We start from the raw sequence: 16,459 nt of genomic DNA on the forward strand, positions 1-16,459 counted from the left end.
GCCACTTGTTGGCGTTAACAACAAGTTAACCTGTTGCAATCATTAACTCCTGCAATTTTGAGACAGCGGGAGGGGCAGAGAGGGAGAGAATCCCAAGCAGGCTCCTCACTGTCAGCGCAGAGCCCGAACTCCTGAGCCGTGAGATCACACCCTGAACAAATCCCCGAGCTGGACGTTTAAACGACTGTGCCACCCAGGCGCCCCGGTTTCTGCTCCCACTAAGTGGACAAGCTCAGTTTACACAGGAGGAGAGAGTCCTCAGGTGTTCACATTTGTCAGGATGCTTTCAGCAACCGGTAACAAAGTCTCGATGGAAACCAGCTTAAATAGTAAAATTGATTCCTTGGCTCACCTGTCCGAAACCTCTGGAAGCAGGTTGGGCTCAAGCTGACCAGTCAGAGGCTGACCATCTCTCTGGGATTTTCTCCACCTGAGCTCTACCTGTGTCGTCATCTTCCCTTGCGGCTGCTCCACTTTCAGGTTCAGGCTCACGCGGCTCACCCGGAAGGGCCTTCCTTTCCCTCCTCCATACTCCAAAGCTGCGGGCCTTGCTTTGCCCCCGCCAGTCTTAGGTCATGAGCTCAGGACAGGGGACAGCCGGAGCCCGACCGGGTTAGAGCACTCAGGCGGGTGACGGAGATGGGGGTCAGCCCCACCTGGGGTCGTTCCCTGGGCATCTAGAAGCCAGGGATGGAACAGATGTTGCCTCGGTGCTCTTAAGCTGCTCTTGTCCCCACAAGAAGGGGGTGCCGCTACAGACCATCTGAAGCTTTTTATCTGTGCAGACCGAAGCCATCTCTGGGATTGGCCACAGCCAGACGGGAGGGCTGGTAACAGCCCCTCAGTGTCTCCTCGGAGCCGGGGGCTGCGGGTCCTACAAACCTCTGGAGTTTGCTGAGCTCCACGCGCTCACGGCAGGAAGTGCTCCGTGTTTGGATCCATGGAGTCCTCCCAACGGCCCGGCAGAGGGCAGAGTTCGGTGTACAGGAGCTGGGAGTCCAGTGGAGAGCGGACACCCCTGATGGGGAGCGGGCTGTGGACACAGTGGCCTAAGAGACACGTCCTGCAGGACAAACCGGAGTTGGCCAGGGGGGGACAGGGCGGGAAAAACGTTCTAGGCGGAAAGAACGGCATGCGTTAAAGCCCCCAGACCTCCGGGGACCCGGAAGACCCCGCACCCCATCTGCCGCCCGCCGCCTGCCTGGCACTGGGAGAGAGGGCCCCGAGGGAGGGGCCTGACCGACTGCGAGGGCGCAACAAGGTTTTCACCGGGGTCTCCCGCATCTGCGCAGCCACCGGGCCACATCTGCACCGATGAGGCAGAGGCTAGGGATGGAAAAACCCCTGGGGACCCCTTAGCCCCAAACCCAAATTCAGGTGGCTGCGAGGCCACCAGGTAACTTAGGGGCGAGAGGAGGGCTGCAGCGGACTCCAAGGGCAAGAACTCCGCTGAGGGACCCAGCTGGGCCAGCCACGGTCTCTGCGAGAGGCCGACCCGCACCCCCGCCCGGGGGCGCATTTTGCCGAGAGCGCGGGGAGGGCCTCGCTTCCGACTACACCCGCTTCCGGGCTTGCACTTTTTGCGCCCTGTGGGCATCGGCTCACAGAGGAAGGATGGAGAGGACGCTCTCGCGGCGGTGGGGACGTGCGCTCCCCGCCCAGCTCCCGGCTTCCCGCCCTGCTGCTGCTCGGGCTGTGCGCCTCTCTCCGAGCCTCAGTTTCCCCACGCATAAAGTAGTGAGGGGCGGTCGCGGACGATTTCAGGGCGCCCCGGCTCGGTGCGGCCCCCACCCCGGATGGGTGGGCGGGGCCTGGGATCTCTCGGCCGCCACCCTGGTCGCCGCCCCCGTCCCCGCGGGGCTGAGGCCGGGAGGCCCCGCCCCCCGCCCACGAGGAAGTGGCTGCGGCGCGGCGCGGGGCCCAGAGCCGGTTCGGCGCGTCGACTGCCCAGAGTCCGCGGCCGGGGCGCCCCGAGGTGAGCGGGCTGGGGGCCGTCGGGAGGGGAGAGGGCGCTCGGAGGAGAGGGGACGGGGAGTTGCACGCGGGTGGGGAGGGTTACGGGGCGACCGCAGGTGTGGGGGCGCGGGGAGGGGGCCTCTCCAGGTGTGTGGGGTCGCCTGGAGGTGAGGGGACCAGCGGATGGTGTTCTCCTCCGGGTGAGGGAAATGCAGGGCTCCCTGCCCCAGGCGCCCTCGGGGCGGCCCCGGCTCCCCGTTCCTCCTGCGCCCCGTCCCCCCTGCCCCGGCCGCCCCTCCCTGACTCTGCCCCGAGGTCGGTGTCCCCCGTTATTTCGGGCCGCGAGGGCCCCACGCCCAGTCACTTCCCCTCCATCCTCCAGCCTTCCGGGTTGCTCCGGCCGGGAAATGAGCTGGCGCCCCCGCCCACCTTGTCCCTCCCTCCCTCCCCGCCCTCCCCCCCGGGCCACCTCCCCGGCCCCTGGGGCCGGGTCCGCGATCCGTACGGGGGGGGGGGGTCCCGAATGCGGGACCGAGCGGCCCCTCCTTCGCCGGCGGCGGGGAGGGCAGACAGGCCGTCCAGGGCGGTGACTGTAACACTGTGAAGACTGGCAGGAAGCCCCGGAGCCCGCCGAGCACGGGGACGGAGCCGGAGGCGCTCCCCGGGGTTCTTCCAGGCTGGCCCCAGACTCCCCGCGCGGGGCTGGCAATGCCGCCCAGTGGTTAAGCGCGCGCATTCCCCGTGAGGCCTCAGGGACCCGGGTGAGGGTGCCAGATTCCTTCCCTGCCCCATGATCTCAGCAAGCCGCCTAACTTCTCTGGGCCGCAACCTTCCCCATCTGTAAAATGGGGGCCTTTCAAGTTGTGAGGCTTACATGGGATAACGTGTAGAAGGCACTTGGCAACGTGCCAGGCACACACAGGGTGAGGATTCTCTTATTTATTGTTGCCACTGCCAGGATAAGGCCTGCCCACACTTATCAGTGTCCAGATGATGCCAACCTCCGAGATTTGGGGTCAGAATCCCAAACTGACGTTGAGGAGCTGCGTGGCTTCGAGCAAATCGTGGCTTTTGTCTGAGTCTGTTTCCTCCTGTACAAAATGAAGGTTTAGAAAAACAAACATCAAAAGAACTTCTCAGGCTTGTTTTAGGAAGTAAAAGAGAATGTACGTCAAAGTCTTGGGTAAATACTGGGCACTTAAAGATGCCAGGAAAGTTAGTTTACGTGTGTCTTTGTGCGTAATCCACATAGGTCTTTTCAAATAGTTAAATGGTATCCTAACATGTTAGTGTCACAAGTCGTTCCATATTTGTAGTCTTTGGGTTTTTCCACCCCTTCTACCATTCTAAAGGGGGTTATTATGGACATGTTTGCTTTAAAAAAAAAAAAAAAAAAGCCAGTGGCTATTTGCTTAGCACCAAAATGAATTTATGCCAGCGAAGTGTTATTTTTCAGTTCCTGTTCCTGTTCTTTGTTCCTACAGTTGCTGCCCCTCAGAAAGGTTGAACAATTTAGCAACAAATGAGCATTTCTCCACAACCCTGCCCACATTGAGTTTTATGTGTTTTTGGATTTTGTTTCTGTTTGGGTTGTTTCATCAAGATTTATGGTGCCTTTCTATGATTGTTTTCATTTATGCTTCTTGATTTTTGCCTGGTTTGTAAGACCTCAGGAGCAGAGTTGGGGAGGAGAGGCCGTCTGGTCTGTTTGGGGTGGCAAGGGCTGTTCCATACACAACAGGAAGCTGAGTAACTGCTTAGCACGTGTGCAAAATGGCTTGCTCGCGGCTCCCTGGAGCGTCTGAGCTGGGTGGGGACTTCCCTGAGTGCCTGTAGGGCCAAGATCCTGCTCCAGACAGCTCCTGCCTGGTTTAGCCTCGAATGCGGCTGAACCATTCTCTGGATTCAGAGAAGCTGAAGCAGTAAGAAACCTACTGCCAACGCCTTGTTCAGCCCCAGGCTTTTCTGATACAGAGGTGAAGGAAGTATAAACTGAGAGTATCCATGGAGAGAGTCAGAATTTGACCCCGGCACTGTAGTAAGGAAGGCAGCCTGGCCCAAGGCTTTACCTGCCTTGCTTTGCTTTGGAGAGGAGCTGAGTTCTTCCCACATCCTCAGAGAGGACCTTCTTGATTTCAGGTTTCCAAGCTTTCTTGATTGTTGGCCCTAATCAGGAAAAAAAAACACCTGAGCACGTACTCCCCGGTAAATACTTATAAATTGCACACATATGTCACTGAAATAATGAAGCATATTCATTCCTTATAACCTATCTCCTGAAGAAAAGGATGGGATTCATTCAGTCACATTCAAGAGATATTTACTGAGCACCTACTATGTGCCAGGTACTCTAACTGATGCTGGATACATCGGTGAACAAACACATACCCCGCCCCTATGGAGCTTACGTCCCTACCCCAGTGCGTCTCTGGAACCCCGTGCAGGGAGACCCACACCCTACTTTGGAGACCCAACTCCCCGCTCCCAGTCCTCACCCCTCTTCCCTGTGCTCTCCCACCCCTAGCCCTGGGGGATCTCCAGTCCATTCATACTGCGCATTCACGGTGTGCTGGAAGGACGCAGGGGAAGTGCTTTTGGGAACACGGAGATCCTGGTTTCAGGCTGGCGGAGGGGAGCCAGCCGGGGGAGACTCAGGGTCTGGCCCACACTCCCCCAGCCTCTGTTTCTGGGTTAATCAGAGCCAGAGTCCTGCACACGGACCTCTGGGCTCCTTCCTCTCTCTGTCCCCAACAGTTAAATGGGCCCATGGTGCTGGCTCACAGGACTGCAGTGACAAGTGGGTGGGTGTTCCGGAGACCATGGCCCCAGCCTGCCTTGGTCTCTACCAGGAGCCACTGCTGAAGCACCACCTTGTCCACCCACTTGGGCCAAGTAGCCCTAGTTGCATTTTCCTCAGGGTGGCTGGCTGGGAGTGGGTGCCCCCCTCCCCCAACCCCTGTGGAGGTTTTCCTGGGAGTAATGCAGCCCAAGCTCCCCGCGGCAGGGTGGCCTGGTGTGAAGGCTGCTTCACTGCTTCTGACCACAGGGAACAATCCAGTGATTCTCCTCTAGGAGGATACAGCCCCCAAGGCCACAGTGGCCAGATACCTACTCCCCCCTCTGGATGGCCACTTCCTCATTTGAAACGTGGGGGTTGGGAGTCATTGCTGAGGCCCTGCTGGCTTTAGTTGCTTTGCAGAAGTTACAAAAAAGTGATGAAAAGGAGAAAATGCACCTTCTCTCCCATCCCCTTCCCTACCCTCTACCCCCTTTAAGGTGTTGATTCAGTGTACTACGAGTATTTCTGAATGAATTCATGCTAAAGTGTGATTGGCTGATAGATGTGGTCTGAACCTCCCGCCCCTGCCTGTCCCACTGTGCCTGTAGCCATCTTTATCAGCCCCTTCCTCTCCCACTTGAGAACCTTTGGGTCTCAGGAAACAACGGTCAGGGCTCCCCAGGTCAGGGCTCCCCAGGTCCTCTTGGCTGCGTTATTCACTAGTTATGGAAGCTGCTGTCTCAGCAGACCCAGCCTCTCCATCTTCACAGCCTGGGACTCTGGAGCACCTCGCTAGATGGGCTTTCTACAGCCTGGCCCATGTGTCTAGCCACTCTTAGCAAGACCCTGCAAGGAGCGGAGACCCCCGGCCACACAGTCTGGGACAGCTGGAGCTGGGAAGTTGTGTTGTGCTAATGAGGTGCAGGCTCAAGTCTAGGACCCAGAGACCACCCCCACCCCCCCAGGGCTGTAGCCACAGGGCTTCCTCCTGGGCCACCGGGGGGCTGAAGGGGTAGGGGGTGGTTGGCCTCAGCTGGAGTTCCAAGGCCACGAGAGCCCAGCTGGGGTGTGGAGGTGGGCCTCTGCCTGATCTCGGCCCCACTGGTGACCGTGGGAAATGGGGGTGGGCAGATGAGCACAGTATAGTGTTCCGGTAGGCCTGGAGCTCCCACTTCTTAGTCTTGTCATCTGTGGTGTGGACAGCGATGAAGTGCCCCAGCCAAGCTGGATGCCAGAGCTGACCCAGCCCCGAGGCTCCGGAAGTGCCAGGGGAAATCCCCATCAGGCCTGCTGACCCGAGCTGGGGGCCCCCCCAAAGAGCCACTTCCGGGGCCTTTGCCTTCCACAAAGAGGCTTTATAAGGAGAGGCTGGGGAAGTAGCCATGGTGGGAGCAGTGTGCTTTTGTGTGTGTTTGTGTGTGTGTGTGTGTGTCTGGACACGCGTGAGCACATGGATGCAGTGTGCGTGTGTGTGTGTGTGTGTGTGTGTGTGTGTGTGTGCAGGGCTGAGCACGCATGAGCGTGTGTGGCTGGAGCGGCTGCAGGTGTGTCCACTCTCTCCGCAGTGCTGACTGGGGACCCGCCTGGTGCCCCGCTCCAGGCATGTCTCTGCCCTGTACATGCCTGTGTGTCTGTGTGATCTGGGCTGCCCCAGAACCTTCCAGAGCTTCCTGCAATAAATGAAAACAGGTGTTGCATCTGGGCTGGGCAAGAGTCGCTGGGGGGGTCAGGAAGCCGGGCCCGGCAGGATGCGTGGTGCCACCTCGGGCCAGCTGGTCACTGAGCCCCGGATTTCTCAGCTGGACGGTGGGCTACATGCAGCTCGTCCTTCTCCTGTGCCTGAGCCCGAGCTCAGTGCTGTGCCTTCCAGCAGGGCCTCCTGGCCTGCCACCTGGGTAAGCTCCGCCCGAACAGGTGGCCCATCTTGTGAGGGGCCGGCTAGGTGCCCGCTAGGTTCCTGGGTTTTCAGGGCTCAGGCCCAGAGCTGGGGAGAAGCCTTTCTTCAGCCCAGTCCCTGGGACACAAGAGCTGCCGGTCTGGTGGGGGAGGCAGCCAAGTTCCTGGTGACACCAGACACCTGTGTGACTGGGCAGGTAGCTTCCGCTTGTTGGACCTCGGCCTCTACATCTGTCATCTGGGGCTGTGGCATCTGAGCACAAAAGTCGAGAGCGCCTGGGGTCCGGGAGGGATATGAAGTAGGTGAAGGGGACCAACCGTAAAACTCACCTTGCTGAGTGCCGAGTGATTCACAGAATGGTTGAGTCACTATATTTTACACCTGAAACTAACATTGTGTGTTAATTATACTGGTATTAAAAAAAAAAAAAAATACCTGGACTGTTTAGAGCTGGCAAGTAAGGAGCATTCAGGAAATGTTGGGTGGTAGTGTTTAAAAAAAATTTTTTTTTACTGTTTATTTATTTTGAGAGAGAGCGCATGCAAGCAGGGGAGGGGCAGAGAGAGAATCCCAAGCAGGCTCCATGCTGTCAGTGCAGAGCCTGATGTGAGGCTTGAACCCACGAGCCATGAGATCATGACCTGAGCTGAAATCCAAGAGCTGGACGCTTAATCAATTGAGCCGGCCAGGCACCCATTTTTTAATTAAAAAAATTGTTGTAATGTTTATTTATTTTTGAGAGACAGACTGAGAGCGCGAGTAGGTGAGGGGCAGAGAGAGAGGGAGACACAGAATCTGAAGCAGGCTCCAGGCTCCAAACTGCCAGCACAGAGCCCAACACAGGGCTCGAACTCATGGTTGTGAGATCATGACCTGAGCCGAAGTCAGATGCTTAACTGACTGAGGCATCCAGGTGCCCCGTTTTAATTTTTTAAATAAAAAACTTACTCTTCTGGACACGAGTGAGAGTAAACAATCGTGTTCCTCACATACTTACCGAGCACCTATTATGTGCCAAGCAAAACAGGGAAAGAATTGTGAACAAGACAAGTGGAAAATGTCTGTCCCCATCAAGCTCGTTCCGTCCCAGCTGGGACAGAGAACGGGTGAAGGGAGTGAGTCCAGTGTAACGAATGTTCCACGAGGATTCTTTGTGGAGAAAGTTCAGTCTGGAAGAGGGAGTGCTGAGGTAGGGGAAGGTGGTCGCGGTTTCAAATCAGCAGTCAGAGAGGGCCTCGCCAGAAGGTGGTGTTGGGGTGCAGACTTAAACAGGGCAGCGATGAGGGCTCCCCACGCAGGCCCCCAGGGATGGAGCTTAGGAGGTGGAGGGAACCGCCAGTGCAAAGGCCTGAGGCCCCGTGTGCCCCAGGATCAGCCGCGGGTCCAGCAGGGGAGACAGACCCCTAGTGGGTGGACCATGGCTGGGTGTTACCACGCGGGAGCTGCCATTTCATGAACACCTGCTATGGCATATCATCTTATTTTACCCTCTTAACACCTCCGGGGGCAGGATTCCTGTTCCCATTTTGCAGATGTGGACATTGAGGTTCAGAGAGGGTGAGCAGGGCTTTGCCAAATGGAACAGGGGTGGGCAGGGCTGTGCGGGAAGGGGTGGGGGCGAAAGGACTGCCTGTGTGTACCCCACCCAGCTGCAGGCTCAGCGGGCTCCTCTGAAGCTCAGCGGCAGGCCCTATCAAGGTGGGAGGTGCCATCAGTGCTGGGCCCAGTTCTGGGGGTGTACCCAGCTGCCCTCTGTACCTGCCTTCATCCCCACAGCCCAGCCACCCACTCTGGGCCATCCCGCCCCACCCCTCCTCCCCTTGAAAGGATTTCTGGGTGAGAAAGGGCAGACCTGCCTCCACCTCCCCCCCCCCCCCCCCCATCTCCTGAAAGCCAAGCTCTGGGTGTGGAAGGCCTGCTGCGTGCTGGGCACCACCTGCCTTGCGTCCCCACCCCATCCTTCCGGGGGGGTGGGGGGGCACTCTACCTGTGAGGAAACCCAGGTGCAGGTGGTGAGCACCGACAAGGCACAGGTCAACACACCATACCCACGGGAAGGAAGTGGCATTGGAAGGCCAGCCCCTGCTGCCTGCCCACGGGGTCGGCTGGGAGCCCGGTCTGGGATCAGACACAGGGCTGACTTGGGGTCCCTTCCTCTCGGGCACAGGAGCTGAGCAGTCATGGCTTACCACAGCTTCCTCGTGGAGCCCATCAGCTGTCACGCCTGGAACAAGGACCGCACCCGTGAGTACCCGCTGCCTGTGGGCTGGCAGAGGAGGGGCGGGAGCCCCCTAGCCTGTGGGCTCTGGGGGCCGGCTGTTCCCCTCCTCATTTCTGGTCCTGAGTGTGTAAGAGGGGATGAATGAGCTTGGGGCGGGGGGGCAGCAGGCAAGTGGGCACCGCAGGGTGGTGACAGCACAGCCCCGCACCTGCTGCAGGTGCTGCTCGGGCTCCCAGGCTGGGGGTGAGAGGTGAAGACAGCCCGCAGTGGCAGGTAGTGACATGAACAGTGAAGAAAAACATGCAGGAGGGGAAAGCATGGGAGGCAGAGGCGCTGGTTTAGAAAAGGTGGCCAGGAGGAAGGGACATGTGCACAGAGACACAGAGACGGCGAAAGAGCCAGCCATGCCAAGGCCCTGAGGCAGGAGAGCCTGGCATTGTCAGGAGCAGCAAGGAGCCCAGGGCTGGAGCTGGGGAGCAGAGGGCAGTAGCAGGGGGAAGGGAGAATTCCCAGAGGTCATGAGACTGCTGTGGGGGTGCCTGGGGGTAGCGGGTACAGGTCAAGGGTGGCTAGTCCCCAGGGAGGGGTCACAAGGTGTTTCAGGGAACCCCCTGCCAAGGCAGTGAAGAGCGAGGTATTGCCCAGATGGCCTGCGAAGGGTGTTCCTGGTAGAAGGGAGTCATGAGGGAATGGGTGGGGGGGAACTTGGGCACGCATGCCTCCTCACTCCCCTCCCCTCCCCTCCCCTCCCCTCCCCTCCCCTCCCGCAGAGATTGCCATCTGCCCCAACAACCACGAGGTACACATCTATGAGAAGAGCGGGGCCAAGTGGGTCAAGGTGCACGAGCTCAAGGAGCACAATGGACAGGTGACAGGTGCGTCAGACCGACTGGGATCACTCTCCTGGAAGGAAGCAGGGGGATGGGGCAGGGCCAGCCAGGGCCATCCTCCCAATCAGTGTGTTAGGTTAGGCTAGTTTGGGTTGCAAGCAATACAACTCTGATTCAAACTGGCTTAAGTTAAAAGGGATCATGTTGCCCCTTATTACTGAAAAACTCAGGTTTCTGGGCTTCAGGAAAGGTTTGATCCAGCAGCTCAGCTCAGAGTCACCAAGGACCCGTTTCTCTTCTGTCTCTTGGCTTTCCGGCATGTTTGGAGATATTTTGGAGAGCTGTAACACTCTCAAGAAGTTCTGGTAGTATCCCTTGGAGCAGCTTTCCTCCAGATTGTGTCCCTTAATCCCCTCCTCCACCAGCGCTGTAGAGCCACCTCTGCTGGAGGACTTCAGCCGCGTTTCCTCCCTGCCCCACAGGCATCGACTGGGCCCCCGAGAGTAACCGGATTGTGACCTGCGGCACAGACCGCAACGCCTACGTGTGGACGCTGAAGGGCCGCACGTGGAAGCCCACGCTGGTCATCCTGCGGATCAACCGGGCTGCTCGCTGTGTGCGCTGGGCCCCCAACGAGAACAAGTTCGCTGTGGGGAGTGGTTCCCGTGTCATCTCCATCTGCTATTTTGAGCAGGAAAATGACTGGTGGGTGCCTGGGAGGGTTGGGAGTGGGTTGGGAGGAACCCTGGGGGCTGCAGACTAAAAGGCGGTGGGGCTGGTGTCCCAGGAAGCACTGGGTGGCGTGCCAGGTCACTGTTCATGTGACCCTGGCAGAGTAGAGCCTCGTAGGCGAGGGGCACTTCCACAGCCGTCCCGTTGATGAGGGCACAGACCACACCACGACTGCTCGGAGGGCCTTGCGGAAAGCCCTGCATGCATGCTGGCATGGACTCCCCGACAGCCCCCTGGACTGGACATCTGTTGTCCCCACTTTACAGATGAGCAAAGGAAGGCCCTGAGGTGGTCACTCGCCCAGGATGTCCAGCCTGTCATGTTCCAGGGCCGCGTTGTAGTATCTTCCCCTAGGTCCCTGAGGGCAGAGGAGAAGCTGGAGTCTGGGACACCTGAGATCACATTGCACCCTGGCCAGCTGGGCTGCTGTGACTCCTCACTGAGCCTGCCCCCCGGGTTGTCATGCAGTTTATTATTATTTTTAACGTTTATTTTTGAGAGAGGGACACAGCACAAGTCGGGGAGGGGCAGAGAGAGGGAGGCACAGAATCCGAAGCGGGCTCCAGGCTCTGAGCTGTCAGCATGCAGCCCGTTGTAGGGCTCGAACCCATGGGCCTCGAGATCGTGACCTGAGCTGAAGTTGGACGCTTAAGCGACTGAGCCACGCAGGTCCCCTGGGTTGTCATGGGGTTTAAAGGAAACCCGGGATAGAGGGCCCACCCTGGAGGCCACTTGGCACATCACTGGCCTGATCTGGGCCCTGGCAGGCTGGTGGGCTGGCAGCACCCAGGCCCCTCCCTCCTGGGACCTTGTCAGGGGGGTTGGGGGTAGAGGGTCTGTGGAGCCCCATGGGAACGTGGAGTCCCTGGGGCACAGAGGCCATGCGTGCTGAGCTCGCCCGTCCCGACCCCCTTCGATCCATCTGTCCAGGTGGGTGTGCAAGCACATCAAGAAGCCCATCCGCTCCACGGTCCTCAGCCTGGACTGGCACCCCAACAACGTGCTCCTGGCCGCAGGCTCCTGTGACTTCAAGTGCCGGTGAGCGGGCAGGGTCTGGATGTCAGCACAGGAACTAGGAGTGGAGGGTGGAGGGAGCCCTGCACCCCGTGACCCAGACCAGTTCTGCTGGCAGGCAGGCTCACCCGGGGCCTCAGCCCGGCATCTGAGAGGTTTTGCTTTTCGAGAAGGGTCGTCGCTGGGCCCCGTCTCCAGCCCTTGTAGAGTCTTGGCAGGATGCATCCCTTGCTGCCTCTCCGTGTCAGCAAGGAGTCTTTCCTGGGCCCTCCTCTTCGGCTTCGTTAGAGTCCCCCTCCCTCGGTTTCCTTGTCTTCCATCTGGAGGACAACGAGCAGCTTAGACAAACCCATGCCCCGTTATCTCGGGCCTGGAATGGAGCCTCTGGTTGCTCCTGGCGGTTTTTCACTTCTGGGCCCAGCGCCCCCGAGTCTCCCGAGGCCTCTGGCTCCCAGCTCCAGGCAGATGGCCTGGGCGCCTGGGAAACAAGGCTGCAGCAGGCACCGGAGGCCCCTTTGGAGGCCCCCGACACGCACAGAACGTCCTGATGAGGCTCCGTTGGTGGGTGGGGAGCTGGTTTGCTGGCACCTTGACCTGTCAGGCGGACCCCTGTGTTGGCCCTGGGAAAGCAGGGCAGGGAGGAGGGGCATCCACGGGGCTGGCTGTGAAGTGTAGGGGCCAGCGTGATGGGGACCAGGACACCCCCTGGGGACCGTGTCAGCCGTGCGTGGTCAGTCCTCAGATGAGGGCCCAAGGGCCCTGGGAGTTACAGGACGCAAAGCCGGGACTCACTCCCTTGCACAGGAGGGCACTGAGGCCAGACTCGTCCAAGCGTGAAGATGTGGGGCGTGAAAAGCTGGCTGTGGTATCCACCAGCCTCTAGCTGGGCACTGACCTCAGCAGGCCACTTTGGGACAGGGAGTCCCTGGTCAGTCCCTCCCGGACCCCCGGTCTCCTGAGTTTTTTTTCTTTTGGTCTCTCCTGGCAGGATCTTCTCAGCCTACATCAAGGAGGTAGAGGAACGTCCCGCACCCACCCCGTGGGGCTCCAAGATGCCATTTGGGGAGCTCATGTTTGAGTCCAGCAGTAGCTGTGGCTGGGTGCATGGCGTCTGCTTTTCAGCCAGTGGCAGCCGCGTGGCCTGGGTCAGCCACGACAGCACTGTGTGCCTGGCCGATGCCGACAAGAAAATGGCGTGAGTACAGGCCAGGGGAGTGGGGGGCAATGGAGGCACAGAGCAGGTGGGGACGGAGTGGCTGACCTCTCTCTCTCTCTCTCTCTCTCTCTCAGCGTGGCAACTCTGGCCTCTGAAACGCTGCCGCTGCTGGCCCTGACCTTCATCACTGAGAACAGTCTGGTGGCAGCGGTGAGGCAGGGAGGGGAGCGGTGCTAGTTAGAAAAGGTCTCCCAGAGATGGCCAGGCAGCCCTCCACTGCCCACCCCCCACCCCAACCTTCTTTCCCTCCTTCCTTACTCCCACCCAGCTCCAGCCAGCCATCAATCTGCGGTCAGAATGGGTCGGTTACACCGCAGTAACAGCACCCCAGTTGCTATGACGTAACACAGTGTGGGCGTTGTGAGGGGCCCTGCTCTGTGCAGGTGGACGCTTTGTCTCCAAAACACTCACCCCCCCCCCCCCCCCACCTTGGAGGAAGAATAAGGAAGTGGAGAATCACGCCCTGGACCCTGAGGTTTCTGCTTACATCTCATGGGCCAGTGGAAATTACAGGGTCACACCTAACTCAGTGGCGGCCACATGGTCCAGCCACACATCCAGAAGCGCACTGCCCTCCCTCCTTCCTTCTGTCCACCTATCTGTCAAGTCCCCTTTCAGCCCTCAGCAAATATACTATGGTCCCGGGGCGGGGGCGGGGGCGGGGGATTGGGCCTGCTTTGCCTAACAGAAGCGCCCAGCTGTGGGGTGTCTCCCAAAGTGGGTGTGACCGCTTGGGCAGAAAGTCCCTAGGTTTCCAGGGGTGTCCCAGACAAGCTTTCTCAACTGTCCACTGGCCTTGTTGGGGGAGGGGCCACCCCTAGATGCTAGCCCCCACCATCCGTCCCTGTTCTATACCTGGGGTCCGTCCAGCCGGCTGTGTGTCTGAGCTGGCACTGGCTTCCCGCTGGCTCCACCAGAGGCCCCCGCCGCCCAGCCCCTATAGGTGTCATGTCTTGCCTCCAGCCTTGGATCCCCGTGCTTAGATTGGGGGCACCGTGCCAGCCCTCAGCCAGCGCTCCAATGGCACCCTCACGACTGTTGCAGGGCCACGACTGTTTCCCGGTGCTGTTTACCTACGACAGCGCCACGGGGACGCTAAGCTTCGGTGGGCGGCTGGATGTGCCCAAGCAAAGCTCGCAGCGTGGCTTGACGGCCCGCGAGCGCTTCCAGAACCTGGACAAGAAGGCGAGCTCAGAGGGCGGTGCGGCCGCAGGCTCGGGCCTGGACTCGCTGCACAAGAACAGTGTGAGGTGAGGGTGGGGCCGACCCGGACTCTCCTCCCAGCAGGGTCAAGGTGAGGGCCCTGATTTAGGGAGCAGGGCGACCTGTCGGTTGCACAAAACTAGCATCAGGTGGGGACACAGCAGTCAGCGTGCCCCTCGCTTTTGGAACGTGGCTGTGTGGGGACCGTTGTAGAAGCTCTGGGATGGCCAGAGTGTGACCGGCCCCGAGGCTGTGCCTCCTTGAGGAATGAGGGGAGCGAGAGACAGTCCACAGCTCCCAAATCCTGCCAGCCACAGGTGTCCACTCCACAGCAAACCAGAGAGAAGTGTGGCCGCTTAAACCCTCCAGTAGCCACCAGGTCCGGTGTCCTTTTCAGACTAAACTCATGTCCCCTTTCAGGGCTTGTCAGAACTAGCCCTGCATATCTTCCCAGCCCTGCGTTTTGGTTTTTCCCCGTCCAGTTACAGTCCTGCCACGCTGCACACTCCCCACACACGTGTGACGCAGGCCCTGCCCAGGCCTTTGCACATCCCGTTCCACTCGCCTAGGCTTCCCTCGGCTCTATGAACACGCCTGCTCCTCCTCAAAGCAGACTCATGAACCCCGTTCTCTGTGACCCCTCACAGCCCACCCCCGGGGCTCTCTGCAAGCCGCTGCCCCAGAAGGGTGGGAGCTCCTGGAGGGCAGGCAGGCTGGAGTCCAGTGTGGCCACAGGCTGGGACCCATCAAGCCCTCGTCTTCTTTGCAGCCAGATCTCGGTGCTCACCGGAGGAAAGGCCAAGTGCTCCCAGTTCTGCACCACGGGCATGGATGGCGGCATGAGCATCTGGGACGTGAAGGTGAGGCCTGTCCCACCGTGCCCCTTCCTCCCCCTCCCCACTGGAGAGCCCCCTTCATTCTTACAGAAGGGCACTCCTTTGGGACGAAGGGTGATGAGGGACACCCTCTCCAGCACCTCCCTTTAGGGCTGGGACGGGGGAGGGTAAGGTCCCTGCGGGTGGGGTGTGGCAGGACCACTGAGAACTAGCCTGTCCTGCTTGTCTCCTTCCAGAGCTTGGAATCAGCCTTGAAGGACCTCAAGATCAAATGACCTGTGAGAAATATGTTGCCCTCATCTCAACTGCTGGGGGGAGGGGGTCAGGGAGGCTAAGGGTTGCTTTGCTGAACGTTTCTAGGGTACCAGTTTGGGTCCCCATGGGGACTGCTCCATCCAGAGGGGAGGGACGGGGTGGGAAGCTTTTCTTACCTATTGAAGGAACACGTGCCTTTTTCTTAAAGAAATGCTTTCATTTAGTGTGAAAAACAAATGTTCCCAAAGCACGGTGCTGGTCATGAACTGCTTCAAAAACATGGAGGGAATAAAAAAGCAATCACAGACCTGGTCTCTGTGTCTGGGAGGAGTTCATTTTCACAAGGGCTCAGGTAGCTTATTTTTCCTTGTCAGCAAAATTGATCTTTAAACCCAAGGGCCTTCCCCTAAATGGTTCCTTTCCCTGCGGTCCAGCCAGGGGTCTGCCAGAAGCAGGTGTCCGTCCCATCATTCAGTAGCCTGATTCCCAGACCAGTGGTTGCACATTTTAGCTGGTTCTGGGCTTTAATGGGAAAGTATTTCTCTACTCGATGCTGGCAGTTGATTTTTGATACATGCACATGATTTCCTGAGACAGTTTTTCCCCCATTCCTGTTTCACTCAGAGCGCCTATTTAACGTGTGCTTCTTAGTGTCCTATTCACGGTTTTTTCTTAGTCTAGTTGGGTAACATGATTTACATCAACAGATCAGAACTGTGAACTCCCCCTTACATTTGCATAAAAATGGTACCTCAAGATGCCTTCTCTCAAACTGTTCTAGGCCCGTCCCTCAAGAGAGCCGCCTCAGTCGCAAGAGGCCCACAGATCCTTCTTTAAATCACAATGAGACGGGCCACACAACTCCTCTTATTGTCTATGAAATGCAGTGCCAAGGTCCACCCAGCCAGTACCAGCCCTCTGCAAAGTGAGCTTCTGGTCCTGACTCAACTGTTGTCAGGCACCGGAAGGCTAGGGAGATATTCGCATACGTTTTTCTACAGCTCAGCTCGGGGCTGGAAACATGGCCCCAGGGTATCAGTGTTGTTCCGAGACCCCGAGGAACAGGCCCCCCCTTACTCTTAGAGAAAGATGAACGGCAAACAGGCTCTTGTTTGGCCACCGAGGCCTCAAGCAGAGGCTTCACAGTATCAACCGTCTGCCCTCATTACAGACAAGTCTTGGCTTAAAGCTGACAGGCTTGGGGTGCCTGGGTGGCTCAGTTAAGCGTCAGACTCTTCATTTCTGACAGCGTAGAGCGTGCTAGTGATTCTTTCTCTTCCTCTCTCTCTCTCTGCCCCACCCCTGCTCAAGTGCTCTTTCTCACAAAACAAACACTAAAAAAAAACCCTGATAAGCTCAGTCATTTGCTTCTACCAAGAAGGATTTAAAGGCATTATGACACTGTAGGGTAGGACTGGCTCCTCAAAGGGTGGTCAAGGCTCCTGTGGCAGGTGGGAAGTCCCATCAGGGAAGGAGGGGATCTGGACCCTGTTCTGTGATGTGCACATCACCAGTGGACA

The 16,459-nt window shown here is 58.6% G+C and overlaps 1 protein-coding gene across 1 annotated transcript; it reads left to right on the forward strand.

Annotated features, from left to right (window-relative positions):
* Positions 1-1,857: 1,857 nt before the first annotated feature.
* ARPC1B (actin related protein 2/3 complex subunit 1B) lies at positions 1,858-15,246 on the forward strand. The gene is made up of 10 exons (XM_060649481.3): positions 1,858-1,975; positions 8,800-8,876; positions 9,624-9,728; positions 10,166-10,388; positions 11,346-11,453; positions 12,418-12,624; positions 12,720-12,795; positions 13,690-13,895; positions 14,618-14,708; positions 14,921-15,246. The coding sequence occupies exons 2-10, from the start codon at positions 8,813-8,815 to the stop codon at positions 14,957-14,959; spliced, it is 1,119 nt and encodes a 372-aa protein (XP_060505464.1). The 5' UTR covers positions 1,858-1,975; positions 8,800-8,812; the 3' UTR covers positions 14,960-15,246.
* Positions 15,247-16,459: the final 1,213 nt, after the last annotated feature.

This window comes from Panthera onca, chromosome E3 (genome assembly GCF_046562875.1).
Source record: "Panthera onca isolate mPanOnc1 chromosome E3, mPanOnc1 haplotype 2, whole genome shotgun sequence".
NCBI lineage: Eukaryota > Metazoa > Chordata > Mammalia > Carnivora > Felidae > Panthera > Panthera onca.